General features: G+C 39.0%; 6 protein-coding genes and 1 pseudogene across 13 annotated transcripts in view; 4 read left to right on the plus strand and 3 right to left on the minus strand.

The window, feature by feature from the left end:
- LOC137953055 (protein DWD HYPERSENSITIVE TO UV-B 1) overlaps nucleotides 1-2,742 on the minus strand; it is a 32,960-nt gene extending 30,218 nt beyond the window's left edge. The window contains exons 1-2 of the mRNA XM_068800244.1: nucleotides 2,665-2,742; nucleotides 1,346-1,412 (exon numbers count right to left, since the gene is read on the minus strand). Coding sequence (XP_068656345.1) covers nucleotides 1,346-1,412; nucleotides 2,665-2,690 — 93 coding nt within the window. The 5' untranslated portion in view covers nucleotides 2,691-2,742. The remainder of the gene's footprint in view (nucleotides 1-1,345; nucleotides 1,413-2,664) is intronic.
- Nucleotides 2,743-3,924: 1,182 nt separating this feature from the next.
- On the plus strand, nucleotides 3,925-6,412 carry LOC137952527 (pentatricopeptide repeat-containing protein At3g53360, mitochondrial). Its single transcript, XM_068799606.1, has one exon. It carries the CDS (start codon nucleotides 3,925-3,927, stop codon nucleotides 6,214-6,216), a length of 2,292 nt encoding a protein of 763 aa, XP_068655707.1. The 3' UTR covers nucleotides 6,217-6,412.
- LOC137954047 (U2 spliceosomal RNA) lies at nucleotides 6,395-6,565 on the plus strand (annotated as a pseudogene).
- Nucleotides 6,566-10,626: 4,061 nt separating this feature from the next.
- LOC137953309 (wax ester synthase/diacylglycerol acyltransferase 5-like) lies at nucleotides 10,627-14,966 on the plus strand. The gene is made up of 7 exons (XM_068800648.1): nucleotides 10,627-10,838; nucleotides 10,902-11,462; nucleotides 11,871-11,943; nucleotides 12,028-12,095; nucleotides 12,184-12,399; nucleotides 14,254-14,391; nucleotides 14,486-14,966. The coding sequence occupies exons 1-7, from the start codon at nucleotides 10,656-10,658 to the stop codon at nucleotides 14,666-14,668; spliced, it is 1,422 nt and encodes a 473-aa protein (XP_068656749.1). The 5' UTR covers nucleotides 10,627-10,655; the 3' UTR covers nucleotides 14,669-14,966.
- On the minus strand, nucleotides 14,941-18,502 carry LOC137953308 (uncharacterized). 5 transcript variants are annotated; one of them, XM_068800647.1, is made up of 3 exons: nucleotides 18,181-18,305; nucleotides 17,480-17,568; nucleotides 14,941-16,834 (listed from the first exon to the last, which is right to left on the minus strand). In XM_068800647.1, the coding sequence occupies exon 3, from the start codon at nucleotides 16,821-16,823 to the stop codon at nucleotides 15,438-15,440; it is 1,386 nt and encodes a 461-aa protein (XP_068656748.1). In that variant the 5' UTR covers nucleotides 16,824-16,834; nucleotides 17,480-17,568; nucleotides 18,181-18,305; the 3' UTR covers nucleotides 14,941-15,437. The 5 variants fall into 5 exon arrangements, with proteins under 5 accessions (XP_068656748.1, XP_068656747.1, XP_068656743.1 ...); XM_068800646.1 differs by lacking the exon at nucleotides 18,181-18,305 and adding an exon at nucleotides 18,488-18,502 and having other exon boundaries at nucleotides 14,941-17,568; XM_068800642.1 differs by having other exon boundaries at nucleotides 14,941-17,568.
- A 140-nt stretch (nucleotides 18,503-18,642) lies between these two features.
- On the plus strand, nucleotides 18,643-20,741 carry LOC137953537 (BAG family molecular chaperone regulator 8, chloroplastic-like). Its single transcript, XM_068800965.1, has 2 exons — nucleotides 18,643-19,512; nucleotides 19,957-20,741. The coding sequence occupies exons 1-2, from the start codon at nucleotides 18,931-18,933 to the stop codon at nucleotides 20,443-20,445; spliced, it is 1,071 nt and encodes a 356-aa protein (XP_068657066.1). The 5' UTR covers nucleotides 18,643-18,930; the 3' UTR covers nucleotides 20,446-20,741.
- A 686-nt stretch (nucleotides 20,742-21,427) lies between these two features.
- On the minus strand, nucleotides 21,428-25,154 carry LOC137953338 (SNAP25 homologous protein SNAP33-like). 4 transcript variants are annotated; one of them, XM_068800699.1, is made up of 6 exons: nucleotides 24,994-25,154; nucleotides 23,576-24,112; nucleotides 22,930-23,023; nucleotides 22,726-22,862; nucleotides 22,413-22,510; nucleotides 21,428-21,783 (listed from the first exon to the last, which is right to left on the minus strand). In XM_068800699.1, the coding sequence occupies exons 2-6, from the start codon at nucleotides 24,020-24,022 to the stop codon at nucleotides 21,684-21,686; spliced, it is 876 nt and encodes a 291-aa protein (XP_068656800.1). In that variant the 5' UTR covers nucleotides 24,023-24,112; nucleotides 24,994-25,154; the 3' UTR covers nucleotides 21,428-21,683. The 4 variants fall into 4 exon arrangements, with proteins under 4 accessions (XP_068656800.1, XP_068656799.1, XP_068656801.1 ...); XM_068800698.1 differs by having other exon boundaries at nucleotides 24,807-25,154; XM_068800700.1 differs by having other exon boundaries at nucleotides 25,067-25,114.
- Between the last annotated feature and the right edge of the window lie 199 nt (nucleotides 25,155-25,353).

A 25,353-nucleotide genomic window follows, 5' to 3' on the forward strand; every position in this document is an offset into this window, starting at 1 on the left:
TAGATCAGCCAACTCTTGGGCTGATAAATTGGCTAAATTCAGAACTTCCCAACAATCTCTCAATGTTCAGGAGGGCTCCACCCCCCCTTTGTAATTTGCTCTCTTGAGTTTTGTTTTAATAAAATTCAGCATCATTTAAAAAAAAAAGTTGACTCGCAAAGTGTAATAAACCCTGGTTATCAATCAATTCATGTAGTCACCAAGGAAAATAAAACTAGAGGCCGCACAAAGGGAATTAAGGGATTGCCTAGTAATGGGCCACCATATAAATCTCATGCCAATTTAGAGTTTAAGGGATTTTCAAATGTAGATTATGCAGGATCAAAGTCAGATAGAAAGTCAACTATTAATCGCGTTCGTTGGAGGAAATTTAGTGATTTAGAAGAGTAGGAAGCAAACTGTTGTTGCTCGATATAATGCAAAAGTAGGATATACAGCAATAGCCCACACATCTTGTGAACTCATGAGAGTGAAATCTGTCTTGGAAGTTAGGTTGTCGTGTTACAGACACATGCCAAAGGGTTGTTATAACTAGGCAGTTTATTACAAGTAATCTAGTGTTCCATGAGAGGATAAGGGACATTGAGGTTAATCATCATTTTATCAGTGAAAATGCCATGAAGGGAAATATCCCCACCATATGTAAGATCTTCTTATCAGTTTGGCAAAGTCTTTACCACGTCTTTACACAAACGCAGGTTTATGACCTTTTATAAGTTGGGGTTGTTTCATATATATGCTCTAACTTGAGGGAGAGTGTTAGAAATTATGGATCTCTTAGTCTAAGTTGAAGTTTGGGTTGCTAGAGTCTGTATTAGTTCTTATTTCTCTTTTTATATTCTATTTTATTGCTTGTAATGGAGGAGGGGCACTCTGGTCATTGTACATCGTTTTCACTTAAGTGATTAATAAAGGAGTTTAAGGTAGACTCTCTCCCCTAAAAACTCTACCTTTTCTTGACAGCAGTTCTTCCAGCTCTCTCTCTTCTCTCTCTTCTTCTCTTCACCTAACCAATCTATTTTGGATTTTTACATTATTAAATAACATTATTAATTACATAAATGTAATTTTACATAAAGATTATTATAAATTATTATACACCAGTAATTTCCCAAGTAGGTAGTACACCTAATGTTTTATGCTTGTCACTAGAGATACGTTTGATATACGGAGGAGGTTATGCAATGTTGTATCCTATGGTTACATCATTTTATGAAGTAATCGATTATTAAATGATTTTACATGTTTGTAGTTTTTTCTTAGGAAACTAAAAATTAGCCATCTAATTGTAAATAAATGGAACAGAATAACTCTTAAATAAAAGTAAATATTGGTAGCAACAAACCTTGGAGAAACTTGACAAAATGGAATGACTGGGTTGTACCTCAAGCTTCTTGCAAGAATCAAGATACCTGAGCAGAGAAATTTACAAAGTATATGTTACCAAGAGCCTGGAAACCAAGTCACTGGCAGTACCTTTTGGACATATCACATGTAGTAAAGGTTTAGGATCTCGTGCACATATCATAATACAGTCAACCACATCCTATCCTCATGGAATATTGAAAAGATATTAGAAGCTACTCCAGACAGCATCTCCATCCCTTCTCCCTTTCCCCTCTTCCATCCAAATTCATAGAAAGGGCAGAAGAAAAAACTCCAAAATGATATACAGAAGCCATGATTTGGGATGATATGTGATGCCATTGAAACAGGCACAAGCTGTATCGAAGATGATTTCTTCTCCTCTTCCTCTTAACTATGGCAAGAAATGGGATATAGCTAGGCTAGATGAGTCTGTTTAAAAATCATATGTTGATCAATGAACTAGAACAAAGAAGAAAGAAGCAAAGCAGCTAATTAACTTGTGACATAAAGACCCGAATCCTATCTTTCCAAGATGGGGTCAAGTAATCCTCATGTCAACCAATAAGACTTTCAGCTCAAAGCTTCAAAGGCCCTGCCTACACAACCCCCATGATAGCTTTGCTGCCCTAACTGTTGCCCTGTAAACAACTTTTCATGTGTTTTCTTGCGGTGTTCTGAACAACCTTAACACCATAACCTCTAAACAAAAAGCAAACCGCACAACAACATAAGCCACATAGCTGGTGAGACTCTGTTGTAGCAACTTCAAAGGAAATTGCTCCAATTGATGTTTCCACATCAGATAATGAGACCCAATGGAATTGGACCGCATTAGGAACCAACCATCTGATCCCCACAGAAATTCTTCAATATTTCATAAGGGATGAACTGATGGACAGAAAAAACTCATAATTTTATTAAGAAGACCAGCGCATGCATAAACATATATATTCTTTCCAGACCAGACCCATCTACAGCTCACAACAGAAAAAGAGAAGGGAAAAGGTCAACATTTTCGTTTTGCAGTTCTAAAGCAAGTCAGTTGTTAAAAATCCTACCCCGGCAAAAGAATAGCAGAGATCATTCGGTTATGCAGATTCAAAAGAACTTTTCAAAGCTTAACTCCAACATTACAACAAGGGAGAACTATAACCAAGGAGCTAAAATACTTAAGAATGCTCTCCATTAGTTATCCAACAAAAACTGGACTAGAAAAAGAACGTAAAACTAAAGGAAAGTTTTAGAACTAGAAGAAAAATAAAATTGTAGAGAGCCGATTAGAATGAGAAATCATACCTGGCATGCAGCTGAGAAAGATCCATCCGAGTCAGGGCAAGAAACTCCGATTCTGAAATCCGCTAGTCTCCTCCGCCGTTATATAAAAGACGGAGTAGTGCTTATCATTTGGGTGGTTAAAGCACAATGGACGTACGTAACGTTGAAATTTTTGGGCGTTCTCTGCTGGACCGCACGGTCCCGCGACGAAAACACAGAGTCCACACGTGCGTTTGGTAGACATTATTGACTTATGTCTTAGATTTTGATGATAATGACAATTTGTAAATCAAAGCATTTTACTTCTGACTCTCTTTTATATGTGTCAAATACATGATTTACAATTAAATATTTCCAAAAAATTAGCTAGATTATAACTCTAGGAAGACCTTTTTTATTATATTTAATCAAGTTCTAGACGAAAATACAAAAGAAAGGTAAAAAATTACACCTTACCAATTGGAGAGAAAACTTTATCCTCTAAGAGATCCGTGTTAGCCCAAGTCGAGATTTTTTAAGTTGTTTTTTTTTCGTAATTTTTTTGAATGTTATACAACTGAATTGAATAGAGGATCAGGGGAGTCGGGTATCGAAACCATTGAAGGATACCATTGAGTAACAAGTCGTAAGTTCATAGGGAGGTCGAGTTCCTTCTGAATCACCCCGAGTCTGATGCTAATTCAGGTAGTCTTGATTTTTTTCCGACTTTTCATTTATCCTAGTCAGGACTCGAATCCGAATAAAAATGATTATAACTTATATCAAATATATTTGAATTAGTCCTGATCCAACTCGACTTTTCATGTATCATAGTGGGAACTCCAATTTGAATAAAAATGATTATAACTTATAAAAACTATTTTTATACTATTATACTTTATATTTATGTTTTTCTCTTTTGTCAAACATGTATTTAAACACATGATACACTAAGTTTATTTATGAAAATTATTATATATTACATATTATACATCATATTAAATATTTTTAATCCATCTTTTTGTATTTTTGTATTTTTGGAATAATATATCTAACCAGAGTCATAACCCAATAAAAAAATTACTAGGCGACTCGGTACGAGGATCCTGCCAAACCCGACTCTCCCGATCAGAAAACGAAGGAAGAAGATGAACAAAGGAAGCAACAAACAGCTATATAAAGTAGTCATTTTTCTTCAAACTTACTCATCTCGTCTTCTCCTCACAAAATATGGTTCTAGCAAAACTTAAAGAAAGTTACCACTTTTAGTTGTTCCTGTCGTACAAACTTCTTTCTCATATTATGCTTTCAAAGTTCAGACAGCACAGACTACTTTTCGCTTGGAACTGGAAAGTTTTGTTCTCATCGTTCTCCTATTTCAGAACTCAACAATCGAGCAACGACTACATCAGCACTTTGTGCAAGCAAAACCGCTTTGAAGAAGCTCTGCGAGCCTTTGACTTCATCCAAACCAATACTCATTTTCAAGTGACTCCCTCCAGTTTTGCTCATTTGATCTTGGCATGTTCCTCCTTAAAGTCTCTGGAACACGGTAGAAGGATCCACAATCATTTATTGAGATCAATTTCAGCATCTAATGTCATTCTAAATAATCACATTATAAATATGTATGGTAAATGTGGCTCATTACTTCATGCTCGCGAGGTTTTTGATACAATGTCAGAAAGAAATTTAGTTTCTTGGACATCCATGATTGCTGGGTATGCACAGAACAACTGTGAGGTGGAAGCAGTTGTATTGTACAAAGATATGTTACGTTTGGGTCTTGTACCTGATCATTTTGCTCTTGGTAATATTGTTAAAGCATGTGCAAATACAAAGAGTAAAGAGTTGGGTCAACAGGTGCACGGTCATGTTATAAAATCTGTAAATGGATTTCACCAAATTGTGCAAAATGCACTTATTTCAATGTACACAAAGTTTGACTGTCTTGATAGTGCCATGGCTGTGTTTGAAAGAATTGTGATGAAGGATTTAGTTTCATGGGGTTCAATCATTGCTGGTTGTGCACAACTAGGGTACGAGTTAGCAGCTCTATCCCATTTCAAAGAAATGGTTCGTCTGGATAGTTATTGCCTTAATGAGTATATATTTGGAAGTGTTTTTAGTGCATGTAGTAGCCTTTTACAATTGGAGTATGGGAGACAGTTGCATGGGTTGAGCCTAAAATTTGGGTTAGGAAGAAACCATATCTCATGTTGTTCAGTTTGTGACATGTATGCAAAGTGTGGATGCTTAAATTCTGCTAGAAAAGCCTTTTATCAGGCAGATGGAGCTGATGTTGTTTCTTGGAATGCAATGATCGCCGGTTATGCATATAGCGGTAACATCGAAGAAGCAATGTTTTTCTTTTCGAATATGAGGCAATTAGGCATGAAACCGGACCAGATTACTCTAGTTTGTGTGCTTTGTGCTTGTTCAGGTTGTGCATCTCTCCATTTAGGTCGACAGATCCATTCATACATATTTAAGATGGGTTTTGACTTGGATGCTCAAGTTTGTAACACTGTACTTGCTATGTATGCGAAATGTTTGGATCTTTCTGATGGTATTAAGGTGTTTGAAGAAATGAGTGCAATAAGAGATGCAGTTTCTTGGAATGCAATGATCACAGCATGCATGCAGTATGATGAGTTGGATGAGGTATTTCGGTTACTGAGAACAATGCAAGTTTCTGAAAGTAGGCCTGATCAGATCACACTAGGAAATGTTTTAAGTTCTTGTGCAAGCTTGGCTACTTTAGATCTGGGGAATCAGGTTCATGGGTATTGTGTGAAAATTGGTTTAGAGTTTGACATTACTGTTGCAAATAGCTTAATGGACATGTATGCCAAATGTGGAGAACTTGATGGTGCTCGCAGATTGTTTCAGTTAATGGCGGATCCTGATGTTATCTCGTGGAGCTGTTTGGTTGTTGGGTATGCACAGTTTGGTTGTGCATTCGAAGCTTTAGAACTCTTTAGGAAGATGCAAGGATTAGGCATAAAGCCAAACCATGTGACTTTTGTTGGTGTTCTTTCTGCTTGTAGCCGTGTTGGTCTAGTTGAGGAAGCATTGCATTATTACAAAATGCTGGAAATAGAGCATGGCATTGTACCTACAAAGGAGCATTGTTCATGCATGGTGGATGTCCTTGCACGTGCCGGTCAGTTAGAAGAAGCAGAAAGATTCATTACTCAAATGCCGCATGAGCCTGACATTGTTGTATGGAAAACTTTGCTATCAGCATGTAGGTTACACAGAAATGTGGAGATTGGTAAGCGAGCGGCTGAAAGTATTATGAAATTGGATCCTATGAACTCAGCAGCTTTTATTTTGCTTTCTAATATTTATGCATCAAATGGGTCATGGGATGAGGTCGGCAAAATTAGAAAAGTGATGAGAGATAGGGGTTTGAGGAAGGATTCTGGTAAGAGTTGGATTAGGATCAAGGGAAGAGTCCATGACTTTTCAGCTGAGGACCATTCACACATTCAATCAGATGTCATACTTAAGACATTGGAAGACCTCTTCTGGGAGATGAAAGAAGCTGGCTATGCACCAAATTTACCTTTCAGTGTAAAATGTTTATGAAACTATGAAGGAAAAAGGTAGTCTAGTGCACATCAAAGTCTAATACCCAAAAACTCACTACTTATGCCTGATTAGCGAGAAGCAAAGGGGGCAAAGGAGGATGTAATTCCCAGAGAATGGAGGAAAGTGGACAAATGTTGGCATATGAAGAATATAACAGTCATTAGAGATGGTTGGGATGTTTAAAGATGTCTTTTGGCTAAGATGTAGTGCAGTTTCTGTTCTTATCAATTTAAGTATCTGATACATGGTCCATCAGACCCCAAGTTATTAAATTGATTTATTGGTTTGCTAGTGGGGGTCCTCTAGCATCGACTCGGGGTTGCACTACTGCTTCGGTCTTCTTCTTCTTCTTCATCTTCTTGAGTGGCATTTTAAGCTCTTAGAGTTCTCGGAGAATCAAATGTATGCAATTTGGTCAGTTGGACTCTGGCTTGTTCGTTTTGGGTACGTTTAAAATGAAATTGCAGATATGGATGCATGCAATGTTCTGTTGATTGGTCGTTTGAGCCCTATTTAAGTAGTTTTCATTAGCATACCCAAAAGGAGATTAATTAATTAATGAAGATGAAAAACAGTTCGATTAGTGGAGAAATACATGGAAGACCCATAAAGATGACTGAGACAGATGCAGAGGCTTGGCTAGAGAAGGAGCTATAGTTAGAAGAGTCTGTCACAGATAAAAGAGTTGCTCACTGGTCAGATATAATCAGATATATGCAAGCGAGTAACACGATGATGGTTGCAAAGCGGTACTATGTATTGCGTCTTCTGTGCTAGGATTTTCCTTGTAATGGCTACGCATAAAGATCAATAAAGATGCATGGAAGGCATTATGCGATTGGTATTGCAACAACGCATAATTCTACCGTTTCATTCTGCGATTGTACCCGTAAGGAGAAACTCAAACTTGACTATGCTCGATTTAATCTAGAGATCTCAACCATTGTATCCCAATTTGTTGCAATAGTGGCATCGAATATGAGAAATAGGAGTGAACTTTTGGTTTTTTTCTCCTTTTGTTCTTCCCAACTTTTCCTTCTAGGTGTCTTTGTGTGATGACATTTTGAGTTTTGTTCTAATTCAACGAATTTCTTCTCAAAGTCCAATCAGTCATGAGAGTTTTTTTATTACACCTTGTTGCCTTGAAGCATTAGCTACATGACCTTCATTTGCTTCCTTCAAAGTAGCTAGCTTAGTTTTGAGCTTGACAATCTCATGCTTTTGAGCATTGTATTTATTTCCTTTTTTTGTATTTTTTTAGACTACGAATGGACTTTTCAAGTAACATTTCTAATTCGTTTTCATAGCTTGACTCACGTACTTCTTCCAGAGTAGTGGAGTGATCATCTTCGAATACCACGAGTCCCTCTCTTCTTCGTTGGAGTGGCTTGATTCCTCTTCAACTACATCCTAAGCCAAAATCAAGACTCTTTTCGTCTTGTTTTTGGGGTCTTTGCATGAGGATAGAGTTCTCCCTTTCTAAGTTTAGGCATTTGTTCTTCTATACCTTGCTTTGCTACTCATAACAAACATCACTTTTCTTAAATGAGTTTATATTTTGGCCCTTGAATTGTCCTCTCCTATAGTTCTTGTTCTTCCTATACATCATTTGAAATATCTAGTAAGGAAGCCCACTTCACCAGAGCTATCTGTACTAGACCCTTCACCGTATTTGGCTTTAAGAGTTATATTTTTCTTTTTGGGTTGCTCTTTATCCATTTCTTTTGGTTTAATCTCATAGGTGAGAAGAATGCCAAGTAGCTCTTTCGAGCTCATTGTTTTAAAGTTTGTGTTTTCACAAATGGTAGTCTTCCTCATATCCCATGATTTGGGAAGTACCTTTAGGAGCTTGTCATTTCTCCTATATAGGAAAAAAATTTCCCCTAACATGTTTAGCTCATTAATAATGTGGATGAATATAGAGTTCATGTTAGCTATTAATTCACTCATTTCCATCTAAAATTATAGTATTGGGTGATGAGCAAGCTAATCCTAGAACATTTGACCCAAGTTGTATCTTCATGGGTCTCCAACTTGCCTCAAATTTTTTTGATGGTTTTGTAAGTGGAGACCCCATTGAACTTATTGGCACCCAAGACACATAGGAGAAGGTTTATGACCTTTGAGTTTGTTTGAAGTTGATCTTTATCTTCCCTAGTCACGTTTCCATACTCCATATGAGACGACGAACAACCATTTTTTGTGACATGCCAAATATTCCAATCCATGGATTGAAAGAAAATTCATTTTTACCTTCCAATATCCATAAGTTGTCCCATTAAACATTGCGGGATGGTTGAGGGATCGTCATTTGATAAGAAGATAATGTATCTTGGGATGTCATTCAAGATTGAGTTGTGAAAACCATATGGGTTTTGATTTCAAAGATTAGCAATACCAATTATTGGCCCATGTCACTTCTCAAAGGGTGGGTTTTGATTTTGATAATTTATAATTAAAAATTTAGTGCTTGAACTAGAAATTAAGTGCAAGTAATTATCAAACACAGACAAAAAAAGAGACAATTTTTTTGGTATCAATGTTCCCCTATAAGTAATGACTGCCCAAGAACCCTTGCTTGGGAAAATTCCATTAATAGCTTTTTTAACTGAAATTTACATAAAAGAGATTTTGATTCTCTTTTAAGCCAAGTGTATGCTCAAATACAATACAAATCTCTCTTTGATATTGATAGTAGATTCTACCTCTAGCAAACACTCCTATATAGATTAACTAGCTCTAGATCAGGTGTATGAAGAAAATGATAAAAATATAAAATGCACCAATGAAATTTGGAAAGAGAGTGTTCTCCTTGAAGTTTCCAAGTCTCCAACCTTTGATGCACAAGAGGAAAAGTTTTTGGAGCTTGAAATGCTAAGTTGAGAGAGAAATTGAGAGAGATTGGGAGTTTTTGCAAGTTGGTAGCTTTTTTCTCTCAAAAATAATTTTGAAAAGAAATTTCAAGTAAAACCAATGGTTGCCTATAAATGCTTTCATTGCCATTCAGAAGATGGTTGGATGGGTATTTATAAGTTTTCCCATCAAATTAGTCATTTTTACTCATTTTCAAAAAGTTGCAAAACACATCGATTGATCACCAGAAATGTATGATTGATCAACCATGTATAACGGTTATATTTTTATGTACTCTAGGCTTGTTGATCAATCATACATTTAAAATTTAAATTACTAACACACCCTTAGTACCTTAATTTTTATAAAATATAAAAATAATAGATCAAGTTATTTATGTGAAAATTTTTGTAATATTATAAAAGGTATAAATATCAAACAAATATTTATTATCATATTTTTTTTAAATAATTTTTTTCTCTTATATCTTCACCAAAGGGGTAATTTTTTTCTCTTATATCTTGAAAGGAAACTTTCCTAGACAAGTTTGAAGGAGAACTCTGAACTCATGTTGTCTTGCCTTCTTTTGCATGTTGCCATTTCCAAGATAGAAAGCTACCTTGCCTTAATCTGAGTTATCAAGACAGAAAATTACCTTGCCTCTTTCATTTATTTTCAACAACCTTCCATTAGAAGATATTTCCCACGTTGAAAGGAAACTTTCCAAGTTCAGACAAGTTTGAAGGAGAACTCTGAACTCAAGTTGTCTTGCCCTTCTTTTGCATGTTGCCTTTCTTTGACTACCTTCCTTGAATTAAATGCAATCCATTACTGATTGATTCTAACGTAGGCTCAGCTTCAAAGCTTGTCCTATTCGCAGTTTTCTTTTGAAAAGTAATTGCAGCAGTCGTCAGGTAGCAGCAAACTTTATAACTCGATTTGAGTTCCTGATTACAGTAGAGGAAGAGTATTATCAGTCTGTTAGAAGTTAAATATCTTACCTTCATCTCTGTTTTAGAGAAGTCCTTGCAGCAGCCCTCGGATCCAACAACACTAAATTATTTTTTTGTAAAAATTACTTGGTTCAAACTTCCTTACTCTCGGTTGACATTGTTGTAGATTATTTTATTTGTCCTTATCACTGGTCTTCGTTCCCAATTCCTCGATCAATCGGCCGTCGTGCATCTTATTCGACCATTGCATTTACAATGATGCTTCTCTGGTGATGATTTGTTCGATCATTCACTTTTTTCTGCATTCTGAAGAACTTAAACGGGGCTTGCTGTACTCATTTGTGGGTATTTAATGGCTTCTCAAGTGGCGTACGTCAAAAGGCAGACTAATAATTTGGCAGCTACTCGCTTCTGTAGCGTGGAGGATTTGAAGTTATCTTCTAATTGATCTCCGACAACTCGCCGGTTCCTGTCCAAGGAAAATACGATGAAGATGCGCCATAGAATATACCTAATTATTTTAAATAATAGTATCAATAACTAAAATTTCAACTTAATATCATAAATACCTAATTTTTATACAAAGGTGATACGTAAACTTTGATCGTCTAAGGGAGAGAAGTAACAGACATGGGTGGGAAAGGAGAGCAAGAAGCAGAACCAGTAACACCGGCAGGGAGGTTCTTCCTACAGCCGAAAGGGCAGAATATAATCCACTGCGTTGTGGGGCTGATGCACCCGATCGACATAGAAGCCACCAAGCGCGAAATCAAAAACACCCTCCTCAAGCACCCCAGATTCTGCAGCCTACTGGTAATACTGCGCCCACTCCTCTTTCTCCTTTGTCCGTGAATCTAAAAGCTTAATTCCTTGCAGATTCGAGACAAACACGGCCGGGAACTATGGAAAAGAACACAGGTGGAAATAGATAATCACGTCATCTTCCCAGACCTTTCTGGATTGGAAGAAGCAGAACCTGCAGAACTGGGATCCGAAGAAGAGCTGATAAACAGGTACTTGGCGGACCTGGCGGTATCATCTCCCCTCGACGAGACAAAACCCCTGTGGGAAATCCACATTCTGCAAGCTCAGAGATGCTGCGTTCTGAGGATCCACCATGCCCTGGGCGACGGCATCTCCTTGATGTCTCTCTTCTTGGCATCCTGCAGACGGGCGGGGCAGCCGGACCGGCCTCCTTCGTTTCCGCTGCCGAAGCCGAGCCCCGTGAGGTCGGTGAAGGAAAAGCTACGGAGAATGGTGATGGTGGTGTGGTTAACGATTCTGTACAGCTTAGAGTTCGTCTTGTATAGTCTGTGGGTAAAGGATCCGGAGACGGCGATCAGCGGCGGGGCCGGGGTGGAGCTGTGGCCGAGGAAGGTGGCCACCGCGCGCTTTAGTCTGGAGGACATGAAATTGGTTAAAAAAGCAGTAGGTGGGGTAAGTTTTCTCGCTCATGCTTTTGTTTTCTGTTTTCAACTCTGGCTGACGGCCGGAATCCGATTCTCCACAGTCTTATCAAAATAGTCATGACTTTCATTCGGTCGATTTGATTCGAAATTTTATGTATTTTTAACCTTATATTGACTTCTCTTGTCCACAATATATAATTCGATTAATCTAAGTTATACGAACTTTTACGAAACTGACAAAAATGTTAATTACTTCTTCCGCTCTTGGTTGCGTATCACATCGAAACTCATTTTTCAACTGGGATTCACTGGAAATTTTTGGGAGGATTCATCTCTTCGGGAAGATGAATCTGAGTTCTGACTGGTTTTAATCAAAGAGATTACCCATCATTTTATTCCTTGATTAATGGAGAATACTTGTGTTTGATGCTTACAGACTGTTAATGACGTTCTGTTTGGTGTCGTAACCTCTGGACTTGCCAGATATTTGGAGATGCGCACACCTCGGAGTAAACTATACTTGCTCTAATAATATCAAGTTATCCGCGAATCTTCTCTTTTGGCTTACTTTTTTTCTTTTTCTGAATTTGCAGAATCATCTAAGGCTTCACCCATTAGTGGATTGGCGTTGGTTAATACAAGACTCCGCCCTGGTTTACAGGTTCTGCTTCTGTCGTTTAAACTGCAGTTTAGATCTTCCTGGCACAAGCCAAGTTCAGAAATGAATATGGTTTGTCGTGTTTCTGCAGGATCTGTCATTAATGTTGAAACAAGGATCAAAAACCAGGTGGGGAAACCAAATGGGGTACGTCGTTCTTCCCATAGATGTGCAGCAGAAGGATCCAACTGATCCTTTAGAATATCTGAGGAAGGCAAAAGCTATGCTGGATCGGAAGAAACTCTCTTTAGAGGCTCGTTTCTCTTACAAAATGGGATCCTTGGTCATGTCCCTTTTTGGGCCCAAGGTAAAACCTCCCCCCGTCGCTCCTTTTTGGTTTAGGGTGAGTTGAGATTTACTAAATCTCCTCTGAATTCCTCCTTTTGTTAGATATTAAATTGAACCGATATTGAACTGAATCACATTAGAGGATGAATTGAACCATACATTTACAATTGATTAAGGGTGATATTTATTTATCTCTTATCATGTCCCCTCAAGATAGGCCACTGTTATAGTGGCTAATCTTGTCTTGTAGTAACTGAAACTGTGAACTTTGCACTGGCTATATAAGGAAATTTGCTTCGACGGGAAGCAAAAGGATAAAAGAGTAGCGGTTGGGATAGACAGAATCGGAGGGAGTGCATTGTCCAATGAAGAGATGTGGAAGAGCAGTGGCACTGGTAGCGTCTGGGGTGGACAGGATCGGAGAGAGCACATCGTCTAATGAAGAGATGTGGAAGAGTAGTGGCACTGGTAGTGACTGGGGTGGATGGAATCGGAGAGAGTGCATCGTCCAAGAAGAGTAGCGGTTGGGGTGGACGGAATCAGACATAGTACATCGTCCGGGGAAGAGCAGTGACATTGATAGTGGCTGGGGCGGATGAAATCGAAGAGAGCACATCGTCCGACTAGGGAGGAGAGGATTTGCAATGAGGGTTTTTTTTTTTCTCTCTCGCACGTGTACTCTCACGCGAGCCCGAAGAAGGCAACGCAAGGGGATTAATTTCTTCCCCTGACTTAGTTCTCATCGATGGAGGTTCTTGCTGGTGGCGGCATCAGGGTGGAGGGATTTCGGCTTGAAATCGGCAACGGGAGAACCGAGCGAAGGAAGTGATGTTCTTCGGCGACAGTGACGGTGACGATGATGGAGACGAAGGTCGATGGAGACGATGACAACGACATCGTAGTCGGCGATCTCGACGAAGGTCGGGGAGAAGTCGAGGAGTAAGATGTCGTAGAGGGTTTTGCCTTCGGCAAGACAGGATTTGTAGAGATGAAGACAAAGAAGAGGAACACAAAGATGCAAAAAGGGGCGAAGGGTCTTTGCCGGCAATATGGAGCGGCGACGATGATAATAGATGGCAGAAAAGATGAAGTGGTGGCAGAGACGGAGTTGGACCAGTGACGACAGTGATGATGGACATGGAGCCGATGAGACCGATGGGAATGTCTCGACCGGGATTCTTGGTCTCCTCTGCCATGGTGGCGACGACGTCGAAGCCGATGTAGGTGAAGAAGAGGACATCAGAGGTTTTGAAGATGTCGTGGGGTGCGAAGTCGGAGAGGTTAGAGGCGTGGAATGGGTGAGGCCTGCAATGATAATGAGGAGGATGACAAAGATGTGGAGGATGGAGGTCACGTGGTTGAAGCGGGAAGAAGTTGAAAATTGCTCCCGCTCTGACGACGATCAGTACGATGTGATTTATTTTATTTTATTTTTTTGGAGGATGGCAGATTGGGGAGAAGGGAACGGAAAGCGCAAATACGAAGGGGAGAAGGAAAGATAATTTTTTGTTTGCATAGGAGGCAAAAGGCAATTAGTGGTCAGTGTAGGTGGTTCAGCTTGAATTGTTGGAGGGTGTCACATAGAGGGAGTGATGGGTGAAGAGGCAAAAGACGAGAAAAAGATCGATTTACTTTGATACCATTAACTTAACCACATTAGAGGATAATTGAACCATATCTTTACAATTGATTAAGGGTGATATTTATATAATTTAAAAAAGATAAGTGAGAAATAAATACATGGGATAAATCTAATGGGATCTTATCCAAATATTATGTTTATCCTTTATCACCTTGTTCACTACATTCTCTACACCATTTAACTTGTGCTGAGAGACCTTAAAAATGTCTGATGCTTTCTTCTTCTTCCTAGATTGCGACATGGATCAACTACAGAATCATTTCTCGAACAACTTTCACAATCTCGAATGTTGCTGGCCCTCAAGAGGAGACAATGTTTGCAGGCAATCCTATAAGGTTCCTGCGTGCAACCTCAACAAGCATCCCGCATGTGAGTACTCCCAGACCTTTTTTATTAGTTTTTCGTGTCAAAATACTCTTAGAAGTTGACGAAGCTGATGAAGTCGACTGTGTTTACTGTGCAGGCCCTCACAATGCACATGGTGAGTTACATGGGCAGCGCGGAAATGCAGATACTGGTTGCCAAAGACATCATCCCGGACCCTGGATTTCTTGCCAAGTGTTTCCAAGATGCATTGCTTGAAATGAAGGATGCTTCGTCTGCTGCTCTTCAGACGCCTCAGCATCTGGGAATAGCTCAAAGTTGAATTTTTTTTATCTTCAACTGCTCCAGCTCCAAAATTGGCCCAGAAAAATCGAAAGCACTTGCATGCATTCAGTTCTAAGTTATAGACGGCGTTGCGCTGTACAATCTTTTGTATTACGATAATTCTGATCTTGAAAAAGATCTTCTTCTCTATGTTCTGCCTCATCATGCCCAATAAATAGCTTTCTAATTGCTATGGCTCCTAGCATGCCCTTTGACAAAATAAAAAAAAGGGGTAAGCTTATTATTTGTAAAATTCTTTCAGATCATAATCTTATTCTGTCAATGGAAATCAATGTATCAAGGTTTTATTTATCCTGTGCTCTTCAAGATACACTCTCCTGTGAGAGATTGACAGAGGGAGGGACAAATACAACTTTCGATAATCGAAATAAACTTAAACAGCGAAGGCTCAAGCTAATTAGCAAAAGTTTTAGGGGCCAATACAAACACAAAATTGCATAATTGCTGAGAACTTGGACAACCATTTTCATAATTGATGAAAACTTGCCAAACTGGAGAGGCCATCACAACCAAATTGCAACAAAATAAGATACTGAAACAGTGTATTCAGAACATTGAATTGTAGATCTCATTTCATGGACACTTCTCTATCAATGCTTCGCTTCATAGGTCAGTTAACCGATCAACCACCGCTGACACAGGGTGCCCCAACTCTAGTATTTCATCTTATGCTTACGGTTACACAAAGGAAACATTCCACTAAGGTAGTCATATGCTCAAGTTTCGGAAAATGTTCACCACTTCAGTCATCTGGCAATGATGAAGGTTTTCTTCGTATTCGTATCCTCAACCAAGGCTACTATATCTTTCAACTTCTCAAATAATTCCTCTAATTCATTGGTGCAAAAATAGCCCAACGTTTTCTTGTACCGTTGTTCATATATGGCTTTGAAGAGGTCAAGCGGGATCTTATGACCATATATGACTAGAAGTTCTTGTAGCTCACGCCTTAACTGTTCTAGATGTTCATCAGCTTCATTGACTGCCTCCCCAACAAGACCTGCCTTTCTCTCATCCTGGCCATTCACCCTTGTATCAATGGGCATCCGAAGGCATACCAACTTCTTATTTCCCCTTTTCTCCACAGTTAGTACATCACCCATCTTCTTCATCAGATTCACAAGCCTACACTCACCATATTGAAGCATGTAGAGTGGTCGGCCAAACATCTTACTGTACTCAGCAGGCACACGAACAAGAGGCAAACTCCCCCCAAACAGTCCAAGCAACCTCACCATATGCCCCTTCAGAACCTGAACATCTCCTGATTGGACCCACAACATTTCATCTGGCCCTTCTTGTTGGTCTCCGAGAACATCATTCGAGCATGATGGCAGACACTGGGATCTTGAAGTGGGAAAGCAAGGCAGTGGAAACATAGTGTTGCTGTACTTGGACAACGAATGGGATAAACCTAGAGAATCCTTTGCCATTTGACCTGAGTTGAAGAGACTCTTTCGAGCAAACTGCTCACACTCTCCATTCCCATTACTTGCAAACCTTTCTTCCTCAATTTGGGGATCTAGATTGTCAATGACATCAGGTCCACGAGACACAAAACCCTCACCACGAGCCACAGTAGGCCAATCCCAAACAAACCTTCCTGCACTACTCAGAGCTGAAGAGACACCTCTGCCAACTGGGATTACAAGAATAATAGAATACCCACGTTGACCTAGAACATGTAAAGCTTGGGCAAAGTCCACATCTCCTGATATCAGTAATATGGAAGAGGGAGGTGGGTTATCAAGAGCAAAGAGAAACATGTCAATCAGTATTGCTTTATCAGCGGCATCCTTTCGACCATGTGGGACATCTATAAGTTTAACACCAGTTCTTTGGCATCCTTCTCTTAATCTTCGGGGGGAGGAATTAAAATCTCCATAGGCAGAGAATGTTGTGACAGCTCCTTCTATTACAGGATGGACTCGTAATGCCATTCGGATGTTCCCGGCAACATCTTCAGGGCAAACTTCACTTGGGATGGGACAATTTTCGAAATCCCAAAAAATAGCCAACGGCCCTTTTATGGTCTGGATTTGCTGGGTCAGTCCCAGGGGTTGGCAAACTTCTGAAGTTGTGCTACCACTTGAATTCGAGAGTTCTGGGGGGTTTGAATTTGTGGGCATCATGTTGCAGATCCCTGCATGTTGTTGAAAATAGAGAAGAATCCCATAGCATATTTCTTTTTTCATTTTTTGAGGATAAAATCATACAGAGTTTCAATGTTTAAGAAGAATGTCTCATGGATGTAATGAAGTCAAAAATCAAGTAAAACTTTTTTTTTTTTTTTTTTTTTGTGAGAATGTGATGCGAACTTATTAAAGGGAAGAAAACATACAACCATTACAGCTAGGGGAGCTCTCCCGTTACAACCAGCAATTGCAGGGAGGCTCCTATTTTGGCCTGACAGTCAGCAAAAGAATTTGTTGATCGGGGGATGTAATTCCAAGTACAATGTAAGTCTGAGGGAATATTACAAATATCAAAGAAGGTGTCCCAATGTCTCCAAGGGGGAGCTTTGGCTTTGGCGAACAATCAAGTTAAAAAACCAAATTCTCATGGTATAAGACCAGCGCATAAAATCTGCAGCATCAAGGATTAAGACAACTTGTACTCCCCATAACTGTGAAGAATTTCATCCCAGCCTTAAAAATTGAAGAAACTCATCTACCTTATTAGACCACCTAATTATTTTTCCTGTAACACTATTTTTTTATATATAATGTTTTATCAACAGCCCAGGAAATGAGATCCAGAAACAAAACCACCAACAGAAGATTTTTACCTTAGTAAAATAGCTCAACAGGTGGGTATTCTGAGCCGGCAAACTGGAGACGCCTTTCGCTGATAATAGTCCACATTGATCCATTCATTCTGAAGTAATTTGAATCCACAATTAGAAACAAACCTAAGTCAGGAAAACCTAAAACTAAAAATAGAACCTTCCAATTTCAAAACGTACGAGTTCAACAGGATTGAACAGAAAACGAAATATCTGAAAGAAATCCACATTCAACTGGAAAACATGCACAACCAACGAAAATTCTTACTTCCGATGATAAAGAAGTCCAAAAGTTAAACCGAAACCCTCGCTTGTTACAATCTTCAAAAACATTGCTATCGATTCAAAGAAAAAATGATATCTTAGATAAAATGAGCTCCAGAGATCGAAAATCCGCCAATTAAAGAATAACAAAAAAAACGCCCATCCATGAAAAAGCAGTCGTATCAGAAATCCCAAAAAATTAAGGCATCAGCCATCCAATTCAACAACCAAAATCCAGGTACAAATGGGTAACTCCACACCAAAACCAATTTTGGTATCTGATCAAAATAATTAAAGGAAAAAACTTAAACACAGGAAATGATGTAAATACATACAACGAAAACAGGAGGGCAGTAAAAACAAAAAGAAATATAATAAAAATTAAAACGAAGCATAAAATAATGCGAAAAGAGAAGAAAGAAGGAATCGGTAATCTTAACTCCAGAAAGAATGAAGTCCAGAGGATTGCGGTAGAGTTGGAGAGAGCCCGGAGAACAAGAGGCTTTTCTCTTGCTCACATCACATGTACAACAGAGGCGGTTAGTGTGAATTTCGCCTTCGTAAAGGGGAAATACACTCGGGTCGCCATTAATACACTCTAGTTGCCTATTCTACGTGGTCGGATACCAAATGTTAAAAAGATTCGAACGGAAGATATACGTATTTAACCCAAAATCGTAACATCTTCACCTTGAAATAACTACAAATTTAAAATTTTTATTGAGAAGGGAGTTTGATATAAGATACCTAGGGGGTGCTAGAAATATCCTGAGGCACGGAGATAAAGAAAGATAGCTCTAGACGAAAATTGTGCCCAATATATCCATACTTCTTTTTTCTATTATCTTCCATTCTTACATCTTCTTATGATTATTGAACTTATTTTTTCTTGAGGAGACAAAATAAACTCCAGATGGGGTGATCAAACTTTTGGGTTTGCCATGAAGGTCCCATTGGGGTGAATTATAGAGAGAAATGGTTTCCCCCTTCAATACAGGTCTATCTTGAGTGATTATCGAGGTTTATGAATTAATACAGAGGTTTCACAGTTTTCCTAATAAGAAACCCGCATCAGAAAGCCAGTTCAGGAAGGCATCTTCTGATCACCTTGGATCAGACAGACAGAAAGCAAAAGGGTTGGATTCAAATACCCATCTATCAAACCCTCACTGCAACTTTGCTCTTTCCCCATGGCTTCTCATCACCACCATCACTGTCACCACCAGCATAATATCCCTCCTCCTCCTAGCTGCTCTTACCCATGTTGTAGCCCTTGTCCCCCAGCTCTTCCTGCGCATACTCCTCCATCCGCAACAGATCCTCTTTTACAAATCATCGCTGCTCATCTCCTCCAATCTCACCCACCTTCGCATCACTTCTCCCAGTACATCAAAACCCGCCAACATCTTGCCCCCAAGGAAGAAACATCCCGCCACAGCAAGCAAACTCATGACCTCCTTCAATCCCTTGTCCACCGTGTTACCGCTCTTGAAGCATCTCTTCGTCAGCTGTCTTCTTCTCCCCCACCTCATTTTTCTTCAGCTGCTTCTCCTTCTTGCTCCCTCCGGGATGTTGCTGCCCGTGTCATTCAGACCCACTTCAGGGCTTTTCTTGCTCGCCGATCAAAAACCCTACGACACTTGAAACAACTTGCTTCTATCAAATCCTGTCTGGCTGCCCTCAAATCTTCTCTTTCTGATAAGACCCATTTCAAGCCCGATGTTCTCTTGCGGAAGGCCACGGGTTTTCTGTCGGAGCTCGAGACGATACAGGTATATGTTATGTTCGAGTCGCTCTCGCGTTCTTCAGTTTCTGTCATATACTTGTTATGTGCTTGAAACTCTGCTCTCGGGGTGAGTATAGTTCGCTATACTGAAGAAATGAATCCTGTTCTCTTCATCATTTGTGCGATCTCAGTCGCCATTTTTTTCTTTTTTTTTTTCATTTGGTATTTCGTCAACTAGTCTATTTTTACGGCCTGGGTTTATGCCATTTTATCCAAAAATAATCTTTATTCATTGGATTTGTTGTTCAATCTGAGTTTCTGTCGTCAGAATTGTGATTCTCTATTTTATTTTACTTGATTAACTGTTTACTTTTGAAGTTTCCAAAGATTTGGTTAGTTTCGATGACTATTCTGTTAGTACTACATCTTCCCAGAAGATTAACATCTGGCTGTTGATTCATCGGTTAACCCATGGTGGAGTTACCTGCAGGGTGGCGATTCGATGATTCGGGAAGGTAAGAAGTCCATTGAAGCCGAATTGGTCCATTTCTTGGAATTCGTGGATGGTTTATCGGTGAGGAGGCGTCGGGTTCAGTCAAAACCAGTGAAGAAGGTTAGCTTTGCAGAGTATGCAAATGAATCTAGGGTTTTCGCCCACCGTCAGGAACAATCAGAAGATGAAGAAGAAGAAATAGCCAAACACTGCCAGCTTAACAGTGAACAACAGAGAGTCTTCATGGAAAAGTTGAGTAAGGAAAATGAAAGTCACACGGCCTATTCAGAGGAAGAATTAGTTCATGAAAATGAAGCTCAAGTGGAACTGGAAGGTTTTCACCAGATCAGTGATGAAGAAAAGAACGCTATTTCAAGCCTGCGTGGTGGTTATTCAGGCTTGTCAGCTCCAGTCCCAGTGCAAATGGAGCCCAAGGCGAATGATCTTATGAAGAAAAAGAAAATAGTTAGGATTGTCAACTCTTAGGACTCGGAAAAGTTCTCAGTTGACCACTTCACATTCTCATCTATTGAATTGACAAAGCATTGATTGCATCTTGTTAGCTGACTACTACATCTTCCTATCTTTTAATTGTGTGAAAAGCTATTGCAGATTCTGTTGGGATAACTCCATTTGTCTCCTTCAGTAACTCAGCCAAGAAGATACAGTCTTGGCTATTTTGAATTTCATGGTCTCTTTAGTTTTGAAGATGAATTGTTTCATGAAATGCTATATTTATGAACAGTAGTGTTTTTCAGCACTTCTAGAACCAAGAAAATTCTGTTTCCAGCCTCTGTAAATACTTCAAGCTTTTCTTATAATCATATTTGGTATGAAGAGCATGAATCATTTATAAAGTGTAGGGCTGCTTGATAAGGTTGTAGTAACAGTGATGTCATGCCAGATCCCTCCTCTAGGTCCCAGTCAAGGGAGGGAGCTTCTTGTCTCCCCTGTTCAGGTTTCGGCATAACATCGGTAAAGTCTGTCATATGGGAATGAAGAAGAGAGGAGAGACAGCATGGCAAAACCATACCTTCAGAATTCTCCTACTATCCAAAACATTCTTTTGGAAACAAAAGACACTACATGAACATTTGTTTCTTCTTTCTTCTCAGTTAGTGTCGTGTGCCCATGGTTTTTTCCTGCCTAAGTTAAAATTGCAGTATCACCTAAAACATCTGTCTCCAGTTGAGTTATCTTTCTGGATCTAATCTGTTCTGGTTAAACAGTAAAAGCCTTACAAACTTAGCGTATCAGTCTTGGCTTTGCTATTTTTGATTTTCCTGTGAAAACAATACGAGAGAGAGATGGGTCATTCAGCCTATCCCCAAAACAAGGGAATACACAGCTTCTTGACCCTTCACCCACGATCAAATTTTCTATAGATTCTCTACTTCTAATTCAACTTAGAACAGACATTTTTTCTTGGAAGTGATCAAAATAAAGCAGGGCACATGGTTCACCAGGACCTTGCTTGTTAATTGCTAAATGGCATCCTTATGTGAACATCTGATCTCAGAAGTGCAGTTGTCCACATCGACCACATCATTTATAAGAGGCACAACAAGACATGTAGGGAAAGTAAAGAAAGCACGGTAACAAAGAATTTGATATAATCAATGTGAGCCTCCAAATCAATTTTCGTCCAAATCTGTAAAGAGAGATAAAAATACATCAGGGAAGAACAACATAAAAAATTGATAATCCTCGATAAATCCAGGTGGCTATTTCCCAAGAAGACGCCGCCCTCTTTGGTTGGCTCCTTTGACTCTGGAATTCAGTTCTTCCACATCATCATGGAGATGATCCAGAGATTTGTTTTGCCTGTAGGTATTATAATAGAGCAACTTAGAATACCTTACCCAAGAAGTAAAATGAAGGGTCAATAACTAATCATAAAGAGAAATCAATCTGATTTGTTATGACATGGGACAATGAACAACAGCTATTTTTTTATGGAAATATTGGATCTGAATATAATTTGCAAGATGGGAAAAAACAAAGCTAAACAACCAAATATGACATTCAAACGGGTCTAATTCAGTAGCTTATATGTTTTCTAAGCTCCATTGATTAAAGAAACAAAAAAGGAAAAGAAGAAATCATATGGGTTTTGGGGTAAAACTTATCCAAGCAACATATATACAGATATGCAGGAGCTCACACCAGCACATACACACACGCACAAGAACTGTAGGTATATTTTAAAGCTTGTTGGTCTCTATCCTCTGGGAAGTGCACCGAAAAATTTGCCCAATTTTGTTAAATATTTATCTCACACTCTACATTTTGTAACTGAACAAGATCTAGAGCTGTAGGGCATCTGAGGCTGGAAACAAATTGGATTAGAAGATGCTTTTGGAAAAAAAATAGTAAATCCATAATGACATCATTTGAATATTGCTTAAACACTATGACTGGAGAATTTGAACCCTGAACAGAAGACAACGAACCTCTCAATCTCAGTTCCCATACCAACAGCCATATCCTTTAGCTGATCCAACACATTACTTAAATCTGATAGAGCATCATCCTGCTTTCCCTTCTCCACCTGGTTTTTCATCCAATACAAAACAAGAAACATCCGCAAAGTACACGTATAAGTATATACTTTTGAGCTCAAAAGCTTATATGAACTGTGCAAGGCCAAATAAAGTAGAAAATGTAAAAAACTGGAAAAGTGACCCATAACATTTACTGAAACTGTTTGAACACCCAAAACAGGCCTATTGAATAAAGGACAATATGTTAACTACCAATACATACCTCAACTTTTTCAAGGGCAGATGAGGGCTCTGTGGCAGGTTTTTGTTGAGACTTTGATGGCTTCTTTTGATTTGGAATTAGTCCATGCCTTTCCTTTTGGTCTGCCTGAGCAGCTCTTCTTTTAAATGACGACTCATCTGCAATCACAAACTCATCAAACAGAGCCATGAACAAGTAAATATCAGAAATTCTTTTGCAGCTTACCTCGAGTGATCTTGGGTCCGGTAATTGCACGAGCTTTCTTTGGTTTCCAAGTCTTGGAGAAAATACCACCTAAACTTCCCAAGAGCTTCTCTCCCTGAAAATGAATATATTATGGCCATGTACAGGGGTGGTAAGTACAGGTATATTGTCTTGGGAATGCTCCCTCCCAAATTAAAAAAAGCAGAAGCTTATCAAAGCAAAGATATCTAAAAGTGCACTAAAATATAATTTTTCCTTATTTGCTATGCAAAACTATCAAGCCCTGATATGCTAAAGTTGCATCACAGAATACCCTAGTTGCATTCAAATGTAAGAAGGATATCACAAACTTTGTTTCTTAAATAATTCTTTGCAACTTTATGCAAATTTTACAAATTTGTTTCTCATGAGCTTAGATTGGCTCAAGCCTTGTCATCAAATAAAGATCGGCTCAAACCAGCACATTAACTTTGTAGGCTAATTAGATGCACGCAGCACCAAAAAAAGAGAGTATAAGGATGGGCAATTATAAGAAAAAAGCCTAATATAGAAATGCCCATCAGCTCTCCATTGCTTTTTCAGGTACATTTGATATAGTTTGGATTATCTGGTGTACAAGGTACTCATTTGACAATTAATGAAGATAAAATGATTGCAAGGGAATTACCATGCTGAGATCATGTTCCATATTGGCAGCAGTCATGTGGGTTCGAGTGATCTGCTCCCCTTGTTGATGTAATGTGACTAGAGTTTTTGATGCCTCATCTTTAATATCCTCTGCAATCTTGAGGCAGGTATTGACATCCTTTGTCACTTCTTCAGCTTTATTAACAGCATAATCCTCCAGCTCTTGTGTGGTTTTATTTTCTAAGTTACCCATATCACGGGAACCTCTTTTGATCTTAGCTGAATTTGCAGATGCAGAAGAAGCCATACTTGCCTCATCATCACTATAACTTGTAGGAGTGACTCTAGAACTTGGTTTACCGGTGGCAAATGCAGAAGATGTTTTTGAGCCTTTGGCAGTTTGTTTTGGATCAGATTCTGAATCAGAATCAAATGGATTTGAAGCAGGTACAACCGGGTCCGCAGACCTTTGCCTGTTTCTGAACATACTTGTAGTTATAGGAAGAAGAGGCTGAAGATATCAAAGAGAGAAAGCCAGGCAAGCGGTAGGAGCTGCGGCAAGACGAACCAAGGCCACCTGATAATCCAAAGATGAATTGATTAAAAAAAAAAACCCCAAGAGCAACAAAAGAGCTAGTAAAAGAATGGAGAAATCATAAAAGACATAAAAGTTCAAGAGAAAACCTAAAGTTAATAAAAACTATGTCCTAATTGGTAAGTTTAAGATGCAATCAATTAGTATCTGACATTAAAAAAACAACGCAATTAATGGAGTCTCACAAAAAAGAAGAAGCTCGAAATAAAGGAAAGTATTCAGAGCTCGAAAGCATCGATTCGCCAGTTCTGGAAGATAACCAAAACCAGAAACAAAAAAATAAAAAATAAAAATAAATTCTTGATTAAAAACAAATAGGAGAAGACAACTTCTTGATTAATCGACAGCAAAAAAAAAAGATAGGACAGAAAATGATTACGGGTTCGAAACCACAATCTCAAATACAAGACGAAAAAGAATGTTAGAAAGAAGACCTATGATGCTTAGATAAGAAGTGGAACTAAAAATTAAAATCAGGACCAAAAACGACCTAAATACTCCCGCTAATTCTCTCCTTGAACAAAAAGAAAAAGAAAGACAAGAAAGCCCAAAAAGACAGATTGTCCAATCAACAAATAACATAAAACACCCTCGCGGGTGACCGACGATAAGAAAAATCTCCAACAAATGTCGCAACCAACCAACAGAAAATCCCAGAAAAAAGAAGAAAAGTTACCTGGATTTCTCCGCAGCAACAGAAAGCAAAGAAAGAGGACGACAAGATCAAAAGCGAAGGCGCAGAAGGGCAGGTATAAAAGGGTACAATCCGACTCTAAAATGGAAATAACGAAACGCGTGAAATCCGTCAAATGGGTGTGCTGAGGAAGGTGGCGAGAAGGAGAGAAGCGGAGGAGACTTCAAACCTCGATTCTCTGTCTCTCTCTCTTAACAAATCAAACGGATTTCTAGACGAAAATGGATATGGCAGCTACATACCCAAGGTTGACAGAATCGAGAGACGGATTTGCTCCCTCTCCTTTCTCAAATCTCAACTGCTGATTAAGAATATTCACGAGTGACCTTTCCGAACGGGTCAAAAGGCAAAAGTTAATTAGTTAATGTCTACCTTTTGCTTTTTTTAGTCCACCTCCAGATCAAAAGTTCAATTAATTCAACATAATATGAACAGCATCCTCATATTCCAGTTACAGATGCTGAAAGCGATTATATTAGAACAGGAAAGTCTCAACTGATGAATCCTCCATTTCTATCCAATCAACTAA

The sequence above is a fragment of the Aristolochia californica genome, unplaced genomic scaffold (assembly GCF_029961685.1).
Source record: "Aristolochia californica isolate CCGP_79_NKW_82.1479 unplaced genomic scaffold, dmAriCali1.0.hap1 SCAF_16, whole genome shotgun sequence".
NCBI classification, from domain to species: domain Eukaryota; kingdom Viridiplantae; phylum Streptophyta; class Magnoliopsida; order Piperales; family Aristolochiaceae; genus Aristolochia; species Aristolochia californica.

Excerpts from the sequence above, each read along its gene's own strand:
- LOC137952527 (XM_068799606.1), top strand. The coding sequence starts at position 3,925 with ATGCTTTCAAAGTTCAGACAGCACAGACTACTTTTCGCTTGGAACTGG.
- LOC137953309 (XM_068800648.1), top strand. The coding sequence starts at position 10,656 with ATGGGTGGGAAAGGAGAGCAAGAAGCAGAACCAGTAACACCGGCAGGG. Across the intron at positions 10,839-10,901 it reads CCAGATTCTGCAGCCTACTG|ATTCGAGACAAACACGGCCG; the intron begins GTAATACTGCGC and ends AATTCCTTGCAG. Across the intron at positions 11,463-11,870 it reads TTAAAAAAGCAGTAGGTGGG|ACTGTTAATGACGTTCTGTT; the intron begins GTAAGTTTTCTC and ends TGATGCTTACAG.
- LOC137953308 (XM_068800646.1), bottom strand. The coding sequence starts at position 16,886 with ATGAAAAAAGAAATATGCTATGGGATTCTTCTCTATTTTCAACAACAT.
- LOC137953537 (XM_068800965.1), top strand. The coding sequence starts at position 18,931 with ATGGCTTCTCATCACCACCATCACTGTCACCACCAGCATAATATCCCT. Across the intron at positions 19,513-19,956 it reads CGGAGCTCGAGACGATACAG|GGTGGCGATTCGATGATTCG; the intron begins GTATATGTTATG and ends AGTTACCTGCAG.
- LOC137953338 (XM_068800699.1), bottom strand. The coding sequence starts at position 24,022 with ATGTTCAGAAACAGGCAAAGGTCTGCGGACCCGGTTGTACCTGCTTCA. Across the intron at positions 22,863-22,929 it reads CGGACCCAAGATCACTCGAG|ATGAGTCGTCATTTAAAAGA; the intron begins GTAAGCTGCAAA and ends TTGTGATTGCAG. Across the intron at positions 21,784-22,412 it reads ATGGGAACTGAGATTGAGAG|GCAAAACAAATCTCTGGATC; the intron begins GTTCGTTGTCTT and ends TAATACCTACAG.